At 39.5% G+C, this 19552-nt stretch overlaps 1 protein-coding gene across 2 annotated transcripts in view; it reads right to left on the bottom strand.

Annotated features, from left to right (window-relative positions):
* Positions 1-5643: 5643 nt before the first annotated feature.
* The window catches only part of ywhaqa (tyrosine 3-monooxygenase/tryptophan 5-monooxygenase activation protein, theta polypeptide a), a 32488-nt gene continuing 18579 nt past the window's right edge, over positions 5644-19552 (bottom strand). For both annotated transcript variants that reach the window (XM_043678052.1, XM_043678063.1), the window contains exons 3-6: positions 16596-16719; positions 15964-16127; positions 9963-10058; positions 5644-6681 (exon numbers count right to left, since the gene is read on the bottom strand). In XM_043678052.1, the coding sequence (XP_043533987.1) occupies positions 6610-6681; positions 9963-10058; positions 15964-16127; positions 16596-16719 (456 nt within the window). In that variant the 3' untranslated portion in view covers positions 5644-6609. The remainder of the gene's footprint in view (positions 6682-9962; positions 10059-15963; positions 16128-16595; positions 16720-19552) is intronic.

Below are 19552 nucleotides of genomic sequence, written 5' to 3'. Positions count from 1 at the left end.
CTTTTATGTGTACTAATTCAGCACTGTTTGCAAATAACTCAGACTTTATCCACTTGACAGCCAGCTCTACAGTTTATAGAGCTATAGAAATGCCAAGTAAACTGTCTAGTGGAAGACACAAGATAATAGAGAACCCACCAGTAGATTTCACCATTACCATACTGAACAAATGGACTTCATTTGAATTCATGGGTGAATTTGAGCAGGGGTTGAGGAAAAAATTAGGTACGCAGGGAAATTATGTGCAGCTACTGATTTAGATAAAGCAAAAGGTGTTAACGACACATCAGAAATATTGTATGCAAGGTGTAGAAGGTCATTCCACTGAAAATATATTTATCATTGAAACCAAAAACTAAGTTAGCAAGAGTTGGGCCTTCAAAGGGGACCAACAGCATTACCAGCATTTTGGGCCAACATATTGTCCTTAAAGCTGAACTCAACTACAAAACAGACTACATTCATATATTCAATAAACACAGATTTTGAAAATTGCGGTGTCTAGATTGCCATTCTATAGTGATATAGCATAAATGCCATTGTGAGTAGCACATTACTGAATAGGCTGAAAATGTTGAATGATCACATAAACACAACATTGATTTTGAAGCATAGGTTGTGTACAGTCTTCACAAAGGTGAAGGAATCCTTCATGCCATATGTGGAAAATTCAGAACTGGTTAAAAACTTATTCAACCATTTGGCCAATACTCATGATGCAGAACCAGTCAGTCAAAGACAATAGTGCAAAATGGGACATCACTTGTGGCTTGAATAGGCTATATGTACACGGACTTAGTGAACCACAATGATAATTCTTATCACATGCCACAAAGTAAGCTCATTACAAAAAAATTATTTTGTAGGAGTAAATTGGTGTTGAGCAGAGCAGAGCAGTTAGCTAGAATTCAGTTGCAAATGAAAGAACTGGAAACAAAGTGAGAAAGGGAGAAACTTGGGAGAAATGAAAATATTTTAATTCCTCCAAGTGAAAAAAAAGGAGAAACTAAAAAGGAAAATGTGAAAATCTTTCTTTGAAATTCAAAATTATAAAGGAAACCATAAATTCCAGAGAGAAAAGGTGAGAAACATTTGCCCTCAAAGTAAAGGTTAGATCAGTATCTCCCAACCTTTTTAGTAATGTGGCACACTTTAAAAGAAACAAACAAAATTTCACAGTACACCCACTCTTTCACTGTCTCAATTTTGTCCTTTGGACACATGCATCTAAAATGCTTATGTTTTAAAATCAAAAGAGTGAGACCATGCTTTTAACTTGAAGATTATTTTTTGAGACCTTAGAGTTATAATTAGAATATTGTTTAGGATGATTCATTAACTTGATGCAAAATTTCACAACACAGTTCTCATGGCACATTGCTCGAAAACCATTAGTTACATGTCTTGGATAGGTTTAGCTGGAAAAATGCAATGATTTAGATATAACTAATGTTTTGATTAGACAAAGAATATCTACTTAGTGCCTAAATTCATTGGGGTTGTTATTGAAACTTGACATTTATAAGAGACTCAGGAAATCAGGTGATTGTTTATTTCATATATGCAGAGAGGAGGCCTTAACACTGAAGTAATGCTCACTTTGGTGGGTTACATTATACTTTCAGGCTTTATGCAGTCTCAAGTCTCAGATTCATTTGATGATTTTAAATGTGCCTCGCTGGTTACACTATCGACTGGAAGCAGTTCCTCTGTTTCCTTATAATAAATGCAGGCCTTGTTCATGACATCCACAGCCCCACGTAATTTAAAGTTCTTAACTCCTCCACATTGCTTTGTTTGGAATTGACTCGAAGTGAACACACTGAGGCAGAGTTTGTGCAAGACAGAAAGCAGTGGGAAGGTGAGTGGTGAGAATGTTTGGCAGAGGGGATAGACACATGGAGTGGCAAAAATTTGGCAGTTGGAATATAACATGGAAAAATGAGAGGACGCATCTCAGCAGGCAGAATTGGGATGATTATTATTCAAATTGAGAAAAGAGCAGAAAGCTACAGAATAATTTGAGCGTTCTCTTGGACAGATCACAAAACGTTAGCAACTATGTTCAGTGGCTAACAGGGAAGGCAAATGGATTGTTGGCCTTTATTTCAAAGAGAATAAAGTATAAAAATACAGAAATCTTGCTAAAGTTGTACAAGGCATTTGGCAGATGACAGGTGGAATACAGGGAACAATTTTGGGCCCTTTTCTCAGGAAAGAGGAGATTGAAGGCAGTCCACAGAAGGGTTCAGTAAGTTGAATCTGGGTACAGAGGAACAGCCTTTATAAAGAAAATTCACAGATAAGATGAGGGACTCATTGCTAGCCTGATCAGCAGGCAATTAAAAGTCATCCACATTGCTGTGGGTCTGGTGTTATATGTAGGTAAGGATGGTAGCTTATTTCCCTCTAAGGACATTAGTGGAGTTTTTTACAACAAAAATGAATTCATGATTAACTTTATTCCAAATTTTAAATATTAAATTCAAATTCCATCTGTTGTGGTGGGTTTTGAAACCAGGTCCTCAGAATATTACCTGGGCATCTGGATTAACAGTGATAAAGCCATTACCTCACCAGTGAACTCCCAAACTGACTCCAGCAGGAAGGCCTATTCCTACTGATTCTTTCCTGAGGCAATGCCAAACAAATTCTTTGGAGTTTTCAAAAGTTTCTATTGGATGTCTCTGTGGCTAGTAGATACAGCATAATCATTTGACTTGAAATTTTTTGCTTCTGTTATAGTAGGATTCAATGTCAGTTGCTTTGAAACTTGCATTAGAGTCCTCATGCAGGTCTAACTGGGAGAGCTTTAAGTTCCTTTTCACCCGGATGCTTTCTGGAGCTAGTGTGACTTGTAACCTGAGCTTTTGAACTGTCACATTTTTATCTAAGTGTTTCTTGCAGAAGTACAACAGATGGTTGTTAATTTTGTGGCATTAAATTTAGTTTGCACATTTTCAATTCTAACAGCTTCACTGGAACAGAGGTCCTATCCAACAGGTAGTTGGATAACATTAAGCAAAATTAAATATAATTACAATGCGAAAGTTAAATGGCAGTTAAATTTAATTTCTTGCCATGGAATGATTAAGAAACTTTCATTGAAATGCTTAATACATTCTAATAGGATATTTTCTAAATGGGAGTTACTCTTCAGCTATTATTGATTGAACTGACCTAGTGTTTCAGAAGGAATCATTTTCCTGCTTTATTGGATTAAAATCCTAACACTTTGAAAAGACCAGAACAAACATATTTAATTAATTAAATTAGTACTTACTAGTACAACATTTTCTGTAGGCACCCCAGATCATCCACAAATGCTACAATTTTGGCATTAAATTTTCAATTTGGCTTTAAACATTCTTGAGACTAAAATTACATCTTGGACCCTTAATCATTTGCATTCCCCATACAGTTCCTTAACCTACTTTTGGAGAGTGTTTGCTTCAGATATCTTAATCATTTGTCAATATTCTACTCTAACCGGTTTGCAAACAATAGGCTTCGGACAGCATGGTGGCTCAGTGGTTAGCAACACTGCCTCACAGCACCAGGGACCCAGGTTTGATTCCAGCCGGGGGCGACTGTGGAGTTTGCACATTGCCCCCATGTTTGCGCGGGTTTCCTCTAGGTACTCCAGTTTCCTCCCACAGTCCAAAGACATGTAGGTTAGGCAAATTGGTCGTGCTAAGTTGCCCATAGTGTCCAGGGATGTAGAAGTGAGGTGCATTAGTCAAGGGAAATGTAGAGTAACAAGTGGCCCAAGTGTCTTACTCTTCAGAGGGTTGATGTGGATGCAGTGGGCCGAAGGGCCTGTTGGAATTCTAACTGCTACTCATATTTGGGAGGTCAGCATAAAAATCAGCAAGTATTGCTCTGATGCTTCAAGCATTTTATTCCCAAAAAGATAGTTTTAAAATTCTTTCCACAAGATTTTCAAATTCTGGCTCAATCTTAAGTTATAAATGCAATTCCAAAACTTTCACTTGACTTGCAATAAGTTAAGCGTTCCTCAGACCAAAGTTAAAAATCTCACATCACAAGGTTATAGTCCAACAGGTTTAATTGGAAGCACACTAGCTTTCGGAGCGACGCTCCTTCATCAGGTGATTGTCAGACCAAGGCAGTAATGTCTAACTTGCTAAGGGACAGAAAGAGATAATAGTTGTAAACTATTCAAAATATGAAGGGTTCGATAGAATAGATAAGAATGTCTTTGGCATAGATATCGGTCACCAGAACAGATTAAGATAATTGACAAAAAGAATTAAGTGACAAAAGGCATCTTCAATAAAAGCTGAAAATCTGGAATGCAGAACTTAAACTAGTTTTGTATCTTTGCACTCAATTTTACAGACAGGAGGAAGGATTTGTAGATTGATTAATCACCTCCTAGACTAAATACAGAGATTCTGAAGTGCCAAAGAGCTCAAGTCATGGGGTGGGATTGGAATCTGCAGACTTCTGCCAGAGGTAGAATTAGTATCAACTGACTGTCAAGATCTCAAAAAAATAGTAAAAATAGAATTAACAATAACTTGTATATTGGGTTATAGGAAGAGTGGAAAATTGAATAATCAGAAAAGTTTAACAGCCACAACCTTTAGTCAAATTGTCTAACCTACATTAGGATACTGAAAATGAGAACAAAAATGTATTTTAATATCTTCCATATGCATCACTTGGAGTAGCTAGTTATAGAATGCAACTACTTAGCAAGGTCTTAAAGTGGTGTGATAAGTAAAATCAGAAAACAGCCCTGTATTTTGAAAAAAATCTTTACATCTACCCAAAACAGCATGAAGTGCCCATCACATCTACAAAGGATGGTACCTGCAATGAATACAGCAGAGTTTGACCGCTGTCCAAAAATCAATGATAAAAATGTGACTAACTTATACAAGGGCACTGCTACAATGCCATGTCCAATCTAGTTATTGCGCCGTTATATTTATCATAGCAAATTAGCATTCAATGGATAGGAAAAGACAGAGCAATCCTGACAACAATTCACCTCAAAATGTAAAAAATTAGATTTATTTGCTTTAGAGGAGAAGCTTTTCTAAACAAAGAATGGATTTTTGTTGTTAGGGACACATGAAAATAAGTATTGAACTACTTGCTGATGAGTTTACAGTTTACTTCTTGGGTTGGAAAGTTAACCAGGTTACCTGAGAAATTCAAACTGATCATTACTGCAGGTTTTCTTTTCTTGAAGAAAATATAGAAGATGGTAAATAAACAAGTGGAGGATGGATTTGAGGGGTGGTGGTGGGGGAAGGAGGGGAAGAAAATGTGGAAGATGAAGAGACAAGTATATTCTGGAAGTCTGTTGTCTCCATACTGTTAAAACTTAACCTTATCACCACAGCTGCTGCCAGACCTGACGACTTTCAGGTAAGACTAGGTATTGCACAGATACTCATCTAGTCATTCATTAAACCTCCTGGGAAAAGTGAGAAGAATTGATAACATCTTGAATACCATGTGGGACTAAAGCTTAGTTATTATTGATAGTGAGGCTGTTTTATAGCTTAATCAGTACAAACAGAGAGAGTAGCGCTGTACAACCAAACAGCAACACAAGTTCTAGTAAAAGGTTTATGAACATCTGAAAGAATGCAAGTTAGACAAACATATGGTTTACAAAACATTTATTGTGTTACATAGGGTATTAACATTTCCACAAGACTTTTGGGAATAATAATGAATGATTAGTAATTAGTGGTCCAAATCTCAATAAACATCCCTTACATGTGCACAAATCTGCAAAGAAATACTATGCTTTTAAAAAAAAATAGTGGGCACAAATGAGGAAAATTGTGTTTCCCATTCCAGTGTATCAAAGAGTCATGCTGGTGATAATTCATCAGCACAACCTCAAACTTTAGTAGAAACACGCTGCAACAGAACACAAGTGAACACCATAACATACAGGTGTTGCTTTGTTTCCTTAAAAAGTGAAGATTTACTGAATTCCAAAAAAAATTTAACATACTTCAACTTGATTGTACATTTATCAATGCCTTCAACCTCAATTTTACAAAATAGCTTGTCATTTTATTGCAGAACATAAGGCAAGTTCTCCTGCAGAGTAGAGGGGTGCGTGCACGGTTACTTTGCTTTATGCCAGTTGCTGCAAATAGTATTCGCATTTCAAGAGGTTTTAAGGAAGAGTAGGTGATGCACACTTGCCAATATCAGCAGGATAACTTCAAACATAGAAGGGTGAAGTGTGGGAGCAAGTAAAAAATGCAATATAACCCAAATACTGTCTAGTGCAGCAAATTTCTACCAATTATGTTCACAATACAAACACTGCAAGTATTTCTTTATAATATTAAAGGTTTTCCTCTACATGGAGGTTACTTGTTATAAAGTTAACTATAGATGCTTATACAGCAGTAACTGCACACTGGGAAGGCAGACAACCATCAACACAAACCAAGGGATGGATTATTTTATAGCAATGATGTGTATAAGACTAAATTGGGAATTTTCCATACACAGCTATTCATACAGTACTGACAAGTTTGTTATAGGAATTGAGTAGAAGTAAGAAACAGATGTGTAAAAAGGATTTGGATTGGACCCTACACGCATTTAGTTGTTTTCCCCAGGCTCAGTTGCTTGGAGCTCAGGATCAGCTGATCCTGAATTCTCGTTTGTCCACAACTAGGAAGGAAGAAATAAAAGTTACTCAGATTCACTAATGTTTGAAATCAATACAAATTTTAAACACATTGAATACCACATCGAAAGTTTCAGGACTATTGAAAAAAAAATAGATTCTTTGGTGAAAAAGGCTAAATATCCAAATAGTTTTGTTGCTTCTTAATGATATCATGGCTGTGCTAAAGAAGGACACTATGGTGGGCTTGAGTGGTGAGGCATTATGGGTGGAGCTGAGAAATAAAGGGTGCAGTTACATTGTTGGGGCTGTATTACAGGCCTCCCAACAGTGAATGTGAGGTAGAAGAACAAATAGGTAAACAGATTATGGAAAGAAGGAGAGACAACATGGTGGTGGTGACCAGAGGTTTTAATTGTCCCAACATTGACTGGAATTCAGGGGTCTGGATGGGGCAGATTTTGTAAGAAGTGTCCAGGAGAGTTTTCTAGAGCAGTATTTCAATAGTCCGACAAGGGAAGGGGCCATAGTGGACCGGGTGTTGGGGAATGAGCCAGGCCAGGTGATAGAAGTTGCGGTGGGGGATTTCTTTGGGAACAGTAACCACAATTCTGTAAGTTTTGGAATACTCGTGGACAAAGATAAGAGTGGTCCTGTGGAGAGAGTGTACTAAATTGGGCCAAGGTCAATTATATCAATTAGGCAGGAGCTAGGAAATGTGGATTAGACACAGCTATTTGAAGTAAAGTCCACATTTTATTGGTGGGAGGCTTTCAAAGATAGGTTAAAGACAGATTAGGCACATCCCATTGAAAGCAAAGGATAGGAAAGGCAAAATTAGTGAACCGTGGATGACAGGACAAATCATGCAACTAGCCAAGAGGAAAAGGAAAGCATACATAATGTCCAGGCAGCTAAGAACAGAACAAGCCCTGAAGGAATATTGGGAGAGTACAACCAGTCTTAAATGAGGAATCAAGTGGGTCAAGAAAGAGTTTTAGTGAGCAGAATTAAGGAGGATCCCAAAGCCTTTTATTCTTATAAAAGCAGCAAGCAGGTAACTAGAGAAAGGATTGGTCCACTAAAGGATAAGTAAGGCTGTGTGTCGAACCTGAGAAAATGGGAGAGATTCTGAATGATTACTTTGCATCAATGTTCACTGAGAAGAGGGACATGATGAATGTTGAGATTAGAGGTAGAAGTTTGATTAGTCTGGATCACGTTGATATAGTAGGGAAGATGCATTGGGTAGACTAGAGGTTAAGGTGGACAAATCCCCAGGACCAGATGGGATCTATCCCAGGTTGCTTAGGGAGGAAATAGCTGGGGCCCTGACAGATGTCTTTGTAACATCCTCAAAATCCAGAGGACTGGAGGGTTGGTCATGTTGTACCTCTGCACAAGGGTAGTAGGGATATTCCGGGTAACTACAGACCAGTGAGCCTGACATCAGCGATGGAACGTTTCTGGAGAAGGTACTGAGGGATGAAATCTATTTATATTTGGAAACAAATGGGCTTATCTGTGTTAGGCAACATGGTTTTGTCTCAGGGAGACCATGCCTTACCAACAGCTCTTTGAGGAAGTGAGCAAGTTGATAGATGAAGGGTGGGCTGTAGATGTCATATAATGGACTTAGTAAGGTGTTTGATAAGGTACCCCATGGTAAACTAATGGAGAAAGTGAAGTCACATGGTGTGCAGGGTGTTCTAGCTAGTGGATAAAGAACTGGGACAGGAGACAGTAGTTGAAGGGAGTTTCTCAAAATGGAGAAAAAGGTGACCAGTGGTGTTCCACAGGGATCAGTGTGCTGGGGCCACTGTTTGTGATATTCATAAATGATCTGGAAAGAGGGTTGGTATGATTAGCAAGTTTGCAGATGACAAAGATTGGTAGAGTAGCAGAAAACATAGTGGACTGTAAAAGAATAGAGGAGGATATAGATAGACTGGAGAGTTGAGCAGAGAAGTGGCAGATGGAGTTCAATCCAGGCAAATGTAAGGTGATGCATTTTGGGAAGTCTAATTCAAGAGCGAATTATACATTGAATAGAAGAGCCTTGGGAAAAGTTGATGAGCAGAGAGATCTGAGAGTTCAGGTCCATTGTACCCTGAAGGTTGCTGCACAGAGATAGAATGGCCAAGAGGCATATGGTATGCTTGCCTTCATTGGACAGGGTACTGCGTATGAGCTGTCAGGTCACGTTAAAATTGTACAAGACATTGGTTCTGCCACATTTAGAATACTGTGTACAGTTCTGGTCACCACATTACCAAAAGGATATGGACACTTTGGAGAGGGTGCAGAGAAGGTTTACGAGGATGTTGCCCGGTATGGAAGGTGCTAGCTATGAAGAGAGGTTGAGTACATTAGGTTTGTTTTCATTAGAAAAAAGGAGATTGAGGGGGGACCTGATTGAGGTCTACAAAATCATGAAGGGTATAGACAGGCCCTTCTTCAATTCCTGAAGAAGGGCCTGTGCCCGAAACGTCGAATCTCCTGTTCCCTGGATGCTGCCTGACCTGCTGTGCTGTTCCAGCAATAAAGTTTCAACTTTGATCTCCAGCATCTGCAGACCTCACTTTCTCCTCTATAGACAGGTAGGCAGAGATAAGCTTTTTCCCAGGGTGAAGGATTTATTAATGAGAGGTCATGCTTTCAAAGTGAGAGGTGAAAAGATTAAATGGGGAATACAGGCAGCAAGTACTTTAGAGGGTGGTAGGTGCCTGGATCATGTTGCCAGATTTAGTAGAGGCAGGCATGGTAGATTCATTTAAGATGCATCTGGACAGATACACGAGTAGATGGGGAGCACAGGAATACAGATGCTTAGGAATGGGCGACAGGTTTAGACAGTGGATTTGGATCAGCTCAGGCTTGGAGAGCTGTAAATTTTCTTTGTTCTTAAAAAGTGTCCATTAGTTATAATTTAACTATGCACGGTTGATTAGTTAAGTTGGCTGGATGGCTGTTTTGCCATGTGATGCCAGAATAGATTCAATTCCTGCACCAGCTGGCATTACCATGAATTACTTTCCTCCGTCTTGCCAGAGGGACATGGTGACCCTCAGGTTAAACCACCAGTTGCGTCTACTAGGAGCACAGCCCAATGGTGTGATGAAACTATGGCAAATAGCAGAGGTCATTTGATACTCCTACAACATTCTACATCTAATTCGGATTAAAACTAAGCATGCATTCAACTAACTTCTCCAAGCACTAATAGTTTAATGATTCAAGAGAGGCCATGCAGAGAACTAGATTCTTCAGCTGTAGTCTTCATAATCTTAATGAAGACAAAGCATAATGAGTTAAAGAAACTTACTGTAAGGTTGTCTCTAAGCAACTGCATAATGAGGGTGCTGTCTTTATAGCTATCTTCTTGAAGAATATCCAGATCTTGAATAGCCAGATCAAATGCCTAGTAGGGCAGAAAGAAGCAAAGATGTCAGGAATGAGAATTTTCCCAAAAACTCTCCTAAAACACAACTGTCAAAGATTGCTATGAATGATTTAGTTTTGGGAAAGCGATTGCTTCTTGAACAGCTCGCAGAAACAGAAGAATCAAGTAGACAATGACAAATTGCATCAACTTTATTTTCTTCATGTCTAATGTTGACCTGTTGAACTGAAATAGATAAGTGAATGCAGTTTTATTTGCTTATAACAACTTCAGAAATCTATTAATTGTAGCATCAAGAGTTTCCATCGGGGAAAGAAAGAATTCCAAACGTTCATCAAATGAAGACGTTCTTCCTGTTTTGTGGCCTACCCCCTAATTCTGAAATGAGGTCCCCTGGTTGACAGTCACCAGTCAATAGAAACATTCCATCCACATCTAGCCTTTCATGTAGAAACTGAAATTTGAGGTCACCTCATTCTTAAATTCAGGAATACATGCCAGCTTCCTCAACTTAAAGACAATTCTTTCACCTCAGGGATTAGAATATGAGCCTCCAGTTCATCTTTATGGCAAATAACCTAGAATACCAAGCAGAAATCATACAACCCCCAGTGTGGAAACAGGCCATTCAGTCCAACAAGCTCATACCAACTCAGAACAACATCTTACCCAGACACTCTCCCACACCCCCACCCTATCCCTGTAACCTTGCATGACTAATCATGGCTAATGCACAAACCTACTCACCCTGGACAATTTAGCATGGCCAATCCACCTAACCTGCACACCTTTGGACCATGGAAGGAAACTGGAGCACCTGGAGAGAACATGCAATCCCACTGGGAGAACATGCAAACTCCACACAAGCACACTAACAGATGTACAGCATGGAAACAGACCCACTGGTCCAACTCATCCATGCCATCAGGTATCCCAACCCAGTCTAGGCCCACCTGCCAGCACCCAGGCCCATATCCCTCCAAACCCTTGCTATTCATATACCCATCCAGATGCTTTCAAATGTTAGTTGTACGAACCTCCACCACTTCCTCTGGCAGCTCTTTCCATACACACATCACCCTCTGCTTGAAAAAGGTTGCCCTTAGGTCCCTTTTATATCTTTCCCCCCTCAACCTAAACCTATGCCCTCTAGTTCTGGACAACCCTGACAACATCCTTGTCAATCTTTTCCAAACTCTTTCATGAGTCAACATTCTTCTGATGGGAAGGAGACCAGAATTGCACAGTATTCCAAAAGTGGCTGAACCAATGTCCAGTACAGCTGCAACATCATCTCCCAACTACTATACTCAATGCTCTGACCAAGAAAACATACCAAACGCCTTCTTCACTCTCTGGTCTACCTGCAACTCCACTTTCAAGGAGGTATGAACCTGCACTGCAAGGTCTCTTTGTTCAGCAACACTCCCTAGTATCCTACCATTAAGAAAGAAAGTCTGTTCCTGATTGGTCTTTCCAAAACGTAGCACCTCACATTCGTCTAAATTGAACTCCACCTTCCACTCAGCCCATCTGATCATGACCCTGTTGTACTCAGGTAACCTTCTTTGCTGTCAACTACACCTCCAATGTTGATATTATCTGCAAACTTACTAACTATGCTTATGTCCACATCCAAATCATTCACATAAATGACAAAATGCAGGGGATCAATCACTGATTGCTCAGGGGTGTGGGAGAGAGTCTGGGTAAGATGTTGTTCTGAGTTGGTATGAGCTTGTTGGACTAAGTTGATCATTGTGGCATACAACTGTTCACAGGCATCCAGTCTGAAAAAGCAACCTTGCACCACCATCCTTTCTACCTTCAAGCCAGCTCTGTATTCCATATGATCTAACCTTGCTAATTAGTCTACCATAGGAACCTTGTCAAACACCTTACTGATGTCCATATAGATCACATCCACTGCTCTGCCCTCAATCCTGTTATTTTGTCAAAAAAAGAGAGTTTGAGACAGAATTGCCCATGCACAGTCAGTCCTAGCCTACCCAAATACATGTAAATCCTGTCCCTCAGGATTCCCTTCAACAACTTGCCCACCACCGATGTCAGGCTCACCAGTCAATAGTTCCCTGGCTTTTCCTTACCACCTTTGAGTGGCACCATGTTAGCCAGCCCTCCAGTCTTCCAGCACCTCACCTGTGACTATCAAATGATCCGAATATGTAGTCACCAGGGGCCAGAATTGACCCCAGGTTCCTGGCACTGAGGCAGCAATGCTAACTACTGCACCATGCGGCCCCAAAACTCAACTCACCCCAAACTGGATTGAGTACTGCAGATGTACTGATGCTGTAGACAGTATCTGGTGAGACAGCAGTTTTGGACCCCAATCCTGGGGATGAAGGGTTTGTGATAGGAGCAATTAATGACTCTGGGGCAGTATTCAGTGGTTGGAATAAAGAAGATCTCATTGAATATGGAGATGAATGGACAGAGTGGACATGAAGAATGTTTTCACTAGGACATACTAGGATCGAGGGTGCAGCCTCAGAACCCTCCTCAAATGCGGAAATGTTTTCAGCCAGAGGGTGGTAAGACTGTGGAATTCACTGCCATAGAAGACGGAGGAGGCCAAGTCATTAAGCGTACTTAAGACAGATGGGTTCCTAATAGGTACGAGGGATCAAGGATTAGAAGGCAGCAGAATAGGGTTGAGAAACAGATCAGTCATGATCAAATGGTAGAGCAGTCTCAACAGGCCAAATGGCTTACTTCTGCTATTACACCTGATAAAGGAGACCAAAAGCACACAATATTCCAGATGCAGTCGCACTAAGACTCCATAACACATGACATCTTCATTTTATGCAAATTGGCATCAGGGCAGGATGTGCCAACTGGAGCTCCTCTACTCACCAGTTCCCTTTCCCAGCCTGGAATTCTTTACTCGACTATAATTTAAATCCTTTTCAAAGATATCAGTAATGCTACTGTTTTTGTTTCTAAAATCTTTGTATAACAGGACTATATTCTCAACTAAGATTTGTACCTAGGTACTTGTACCTAAGATGGCACCAGTAAAAGGCAGCCATTGTAAAGACTTTTCACTGCACTCTTGTACCTTTTGTGACAAAGGATATTCTATTCTATTACACAAATCCTCCTGCAGTGAAAGCAAACATACTATACCCCTTCTCTATTGTTAACTGCTGCACCTGCATGATAGTTTTTATTTATCCATTAAGATAGGTAGTTTTGGGCACCAACAGCTCACCATTTCATAGATATCATTTATTCTACTAAAGTGGATAGGTTCACATTTACTCATTCCATCTGCAGGTTACTGCCCACTGTGCTAGCTCAAGTTCTATTGAAGCCTCCTTGTATCGTCCTTACAACATGCATTCCAATCCAATTTGGAGTCATCAGCAGATTTGGAAATTTACAATTAGTTCCTAGATCCAAATCATTCATACTAATTGTGAATAGCTATAGCCTTAGCACTGATTCTTGCAGTACCCGATTAGTAATAGCCTGCCATCCAGAGAATCATTCCTACTCTGCTTTGAGTACCAGTTCTCAATCTGACTCATAAATTTCATGCACACCAAAGTCTTTAGAAACCTGTGGGCCTTTTCAAAACCCTCCTAAAAATCCAAATACACCATGGCTATTGATTCTCATTTACCTTACAGGTAACACCCTCAAAGGTCCAACACATGCCAAAGATTACTGCTCATCATTCCACACCAACTTCATTCAAATTTTACCCTTTTTCCTAAAATGTTCTATTATCATAGAGTTAACAAGTTGTAACATTCCTACTGCTGGCATGATACTAACAGATCAGCAATTCTCCACTTGCTCCAATCTTAATGATCAGGCTTGATACTACTGTTGGGACTGGAGTTATAAATAGGAAGGGGATCCTCAAAAAAAACCTCAAAACTTAACATAACTAGACTGTCAATGGAGGAAGCATGTTCCAGATGACCATGGATTCAACAATTTAGGGATACAGGGTAGGCCATTTAGAAGTAAGGAAGTAAAAATGTATTCCCCCAGAGTGTAGTCAATCTGGGAATTCTGCTACTGAAAGCTATGGAGGCCAAAATGTTGTTTAAAAAAGAAATAAATATAGCGCTTAAAGGAATCAAAGGGTATGGTTGACAAGAGGAGCAGTGTACTGAAATTAATGATTATGATCATATTGAAGGGGTGGAGATTAAGATGCTGTCACAAGATCTCAATTTCTAACAATAACTGATTTAACTATTTGATAGAGATAGAGAATTTCATTTTCACTGAGCAATTACTCCTTCGAGACAAATCTCTAATCATTAAGCTTTTCTGCCATTTCTTAGACACAGCATTCTAAAGTTGGCCAAGTTCACAATTGGTGGGCCTGACATTTCAGGATGTCCAGAGAGGTCATATTTTTACGTATAAAGTTCTATCGAGAAAAATGATGCATTCGTGAGAAAATACAGAAGTCAGTCTTAAACATTAAGTGCTGGCTGCTGGTAAAGTTGCAAACACTTAAAATATCTTAGTCACACTTTACTGAAAAGTGTCAGAGGTGTGAATCTGAGTTTCCAGAAGAGTCCAGAAAAATGTTGTCGCTATTACAACATTGGAGTCTTGAAATAATGTACATTATTGATGAACAGCTAGTTTAATTGCCTCTGCTGACATCCTTGAATCATAGGAAGAAAATACCTTGATACTACATTTAAAAGTTTGACAAATCAGAATCTGTCCAAATCTACAAGCTTGATAGATTTGAATCCCAGGAAGATCAAATGCAGCATTGAAGTCATATCCCAACATTAGTTTAATTGCACACAAGTTTTGAACAGCATTTAACTTCATGACAAGAGATGCTCTTCATACATATGCAAAGTAGCATTAGTTTTAAATCTGGGCCTCAAATTCAGAAAGGAACTCCGGTCTGGTAGCAACTGCTGAGAGAAAAACTTGAGTCATACCAATCTTGAACGATGAACTTTTCCTCCCCACAGATGCTGCAAAACACTTGAGTTTCTTCAGCATTGTGTTTGATTTCAAGCACTTGCAGTATTCTGCCTCAAATTCAGAGTGCATTAGTAAAAATAATTTCCTTTGCACTGTGTACTCAGAGCTCAATCACTGACCTCCATCTGGCTGATCTATAATGTGCAGCCATTAAAATTTGCAAACATTACCAGGTGTGGAGCCAAGGACAATTTAGTTTAGTTTTTTGATCAACTTGTAAATTTCACTAATCCCTTCAAATCCAACTGAACCCCTTAAAGTACCACCTGAAAATTCAAGTAATTCACTCTGGGTATCAACATTCAAATCAGTGTTGATTTTAAAGGAGATCTAAATAATCATTCTTCATACATCCAATTCAGGACTTCCTGACTCAGTTTTCCACTCCAATTTGATATCATCACAAAAACAGTCAAACCCAGGAATCCCTAACTGCTCACACCTTAGAAATCTTAGGTTCAAACAGCTCACAAAAGATATTCAATCCAAGACCACACGATGTCTTACGAAGTTTGGCTCACATTATCTTTTGAGCTAAAATAACTGCACTTTACCTCATCAGCCAGAACATCTGCAAAGAAGAAAAAAAAGTTAAGCTAATGCTTATCTGGATCACTAGCAAGTAATCCTTGGGTTCAAATGCACATATATTTGGACATATGATCACAAGATCACACTCTGTACCACCTTAGTCAAACTGATTACTGTTGAAGATTACATTTGCCATTGTGGCAAGACTCAGGATCTCCACAGATACTGCTAGGTCTGCTGAGTTTCTCCAGTATTGTGTCTGTCAGTCTCTGGAATGGGTAAAACACCAGAAAATTTTCAGAATTATAATTTACCATTTGTGTCAGGTTGTCAAATCTGCACGCAGGTGAACAGGTATTGGTAAGTTGAATTGAAAAAGAAGTGTGCAACTTACTTCTTTTGCCAGGTCACAGGCACGGGTTGGACAGTTGAGAATTTCATAGAAGAACACTGAGAAATTAAGTGCAAGACCCAAACGAATCGGATGTGTTGATGACATATCCGTTTTACTGATTTCAAAGGCTGACTGGTAGGCTTGTTCAGCGCACTTTATTGTTTCTACAGAAGGAAAAACACTTAAATTGAAGACCCATACCTTGAGAAAGCCATCCAATATTTTTAAAAAGTCAGAAATTTGCAATTGCTAATAGTCTTAAATCCCAAATTCCCAATCGCCCATGTTTAAATTGCTGATTGCACAAGCAATTTATAGCAGTATTGCCATCCTACATAGGACAGTTAAACAAATTCATTAAAGCTGTGTATATTTTGCTCTAGGGCTCCTTCAGCCCACTGGAATTCAAATCCATCAACTACATACTAGCTGGACAGAATTTTTCTGTAACAGCTTACAACCATCAAGCAATTAAAACATAAAAAATTAAACAATGGGATAGGTATACCCTTAACTATTAGTTGTTTTTTTCAACATTTAAGCAACAATCTTTACACAATACTCTTGTCTCAGGCATTGCAGTATACAAATTATTCAATTTATTCTTTCCTACAGGAACAATTTTTACATACCATTTCTATGATCTCCCAACGCAACTTCAGAAAGGTACCGATAGTAATCACCCTTCATTTTTAAGTAGAAGACTTTGCCTTCTGAGTTAGACGACTTGGGAATTAAATCATCATCCAACAGTTTCTAGACAGAACGAGACAATCACATTTCAAAACAAGTTGATATGAAATAGTTTAATTCAAAACAAGCACTCAAATGTCACAACTTAAACTTTATCAGCGGGTGATTTAAAGGGAGAAAATTGGGATTTAAAGAACAGCAAGGAGATCACCTCTTAAAATGGTTTAGTTTATTATTCAGCATTCTTAGCTAAAGTTTCAACATCTTTCGCACAAAATACTAACCGAACAACACTTCAATTAGCAGGATATCAAACTGAAATATTGCAATGACAGGTAAAACATTTTCACAAAATATTTAAATCACTGCTCGCAATGTTACATCAAGCAGCAGCTGAAACTGTTAGTGCTGTTTTCTGAATTTAAGAATTGGGGAGAATATGAAGTCAAAGCACAAATTTCATGTAAACCACTCGAGCTAAACATCAGTCAGGTGCTCACCTTTACAAGAGACTTCCATCTGAATCATTCCATGGTATGGCACCATTCTCGTCAATTTCAAAAAGAACCTGATTTATGCTACTTCTACACTATCTATTGCCATTTCTTGTTAGGTTGCAAAAAGTGTGACCACATGTTACTCCCTCTCCAGAATCATTCTGCAGTTGAAAGGGTTTTGAATTTTCCCTCAATTTTTAGAGATTTATTTGCTCTGTCTTTATGAACTCATTGCAAGTGCTCAGCCTAGACTTAGTTACCAAGATAATCACATCCTTCCTGTCACCAACCTTGGGACTGCAAGGAAGAAGAGCCAACTGTGGTGCAGAGAGCAATTAAAGTGTGGGGAAATAAAGACAAAGACATGTTGTAATTAGGGATAACATAGTTAAAGGCATACACACTGGCTTCTTTGAGCAGGATCAAGTGACCCAAAGGCTGTTGCCTGCCTGGTCTTGGGTTCAGGATCTCAACTGGGCTGCAGAGGGGATTAAAGATCCAGTGGTCATGGTTCATGTAGGTACCAACAATCTGCTGTGTATAACAGCTAGGAGCTAAAATTAAAAAGCAGAACGAGAAAAGGTAATCTCTGGATTAGTTCCTGAGCCACGAGGGTCAAAAAAGGTTAAGCAGCTAAATGTATGACTCAAAAGGATTTGTGTGGAAGAAATGGGTTCGAATTCATGGGACAATGGCACCAATACTGGGGAAAAAGGGACCTGTTCCAATGGGATGGTCTTCATCTGAGCCATGTTGGGACCAGAATCCTAGCGAATTGCATAACTAGAGCCGTAGTCAGGGCTTGAAACTAAGTTGTGGGGGTCAGTTATAGGGGAAGTTAGAAAAGCCAAACTAAGGAGGTGGTAAGAGTGCAGAACTCCGAAGAGGTTATTAAAATCTCCACCACAGAAGACAGGATAGAGTATTTGGAAAGTGTTAATAATCAAACTTAAAGTACACTGGAAAAACAAATCAGAGGGACAGTTAATACAGGACTGAAGGTTGATATTAAATGCGTGCTGTACAAGGAATTAAGGTAAATAAGCTTGTGGCACAGATTGAAATTGGCAGGTATGATGTGGGGGGCATCATGGAGATGTCACTGCAAGGGGGTAGGGGTCTGAATATTCAAGAAATACATCTTACTGAAAAGACAGGCAGGTGGGCAGAGGTGGGGTTGTCCTTTTGGTGAGAAAGGGAATTAAACCAATAGAAAGCAATTAAACAGGTTCAGACGGTGTAGAATCTGCGTGGGTACAATTGAGGAATTGAAAGTTAAAAACCATAGTTGGAGTCATGTATAAGTCTCCAAACTGTAGTCATGAGCTGGGGTGCAAGATACACCTGGAGATAGAAAAGATGGGTAGGAAAAACAAGTTTGATTATGGTGAAGTTCAGTATGCAGGTGTATTGGGAAAATTCAGGTCGATAGTGGTTTGCAAGAAATGTGGAATGCATACAAGATGGCTTTTTGGAACAGTTTCTGCCAGAGCCCACTCTGAACAGGCAACACTGGATTTAGGGTTATACAATGAGGTAGACTTAAGGGAACCTAAGATGAAGGAACCGTTAGAAAACAGTGATGACTGAATTTCCAATTGGAGAGAAGATAGAATCAGAAGTAACAGTATTTCAGTTGAATAAAGGCAACTACACATGAGGGAGGAGTTGGTAGAATTAAGTGGGAGGAGCTTAGCCTAGCCTAGCATGGCAGACAGTGGAACAGCAATAACAGGGGATTCTGGAAGTAATTCCGGAGATACAGCAGAGATTCATCCCAAGGGAATAGCAGCATAGTACAAGGAAGATGAGGCAAATCATGGCTAACTAGGGAAATCAGGGATAGCATAAAAGCAAAAAAGAGAAAGCATATGAAGTATGCTAAAAAAGACATTACTGGCTAGGTTACCCTCCCATTAATAAAGACCAAGTTTCTTTTAAAAGGGCAAAAGGGCAAAAGAGGCAAGTGGACGTTGGGCCACTGGTAAATAACATAGGAGATAGTAGTGGGGAACAGAAAAATTACTTTGCGTCAGTCTTCAGTGGAAGACATGAGTAATATCCCAAAACTTCGGAGTGAGGGTGCAGAGTATGGTGGCCATCACCAAGGACAAAGTGCTAGAAACACTGAATGGGTCAAAAAGGTGGGTAAATCACCTTGATTAGATAGACCACACCTCTGAGTTCTGGAAGATAGCCAAGATTCATTTTCTGAGGAGAAAGTGAGGTCTGCAGATGCTGGAGATCAGAGCTGAAAATGTGTTGCTGGAAAAGCACAGCAGGTCAGGCAGCATCCAGGGAACAGGAGAATCGACGTTTCGGGCATAAGCCCTTCTTCAGGAATGAGGAAAGTTTGACCAGCAGGCTAAGATAAAAGGTAGGGAGGAGGGACTTGGGGG

This window comes from Chiloscyllium plagiosum, chromosome 3, assembly GCF_004010195.1.
Source record: "Chiloscyllium plagiosum isolate BGI_BamShark_2017 chromosome 3, ASM401019v2, whole genome shotgun sequence".
NCBI lineage: Eukaryota > Metazoa > Chordata > Chondrichthyes > Orectolobiformes > Hemiscylliidae > Chiloscyllium > Chiloscyllium plagiosum.
The sequence above is the reverse complement of the archived record's forward strand: the minus strand, read 5'-3'. Positions and strand labels throughout refer to the sequence as shown.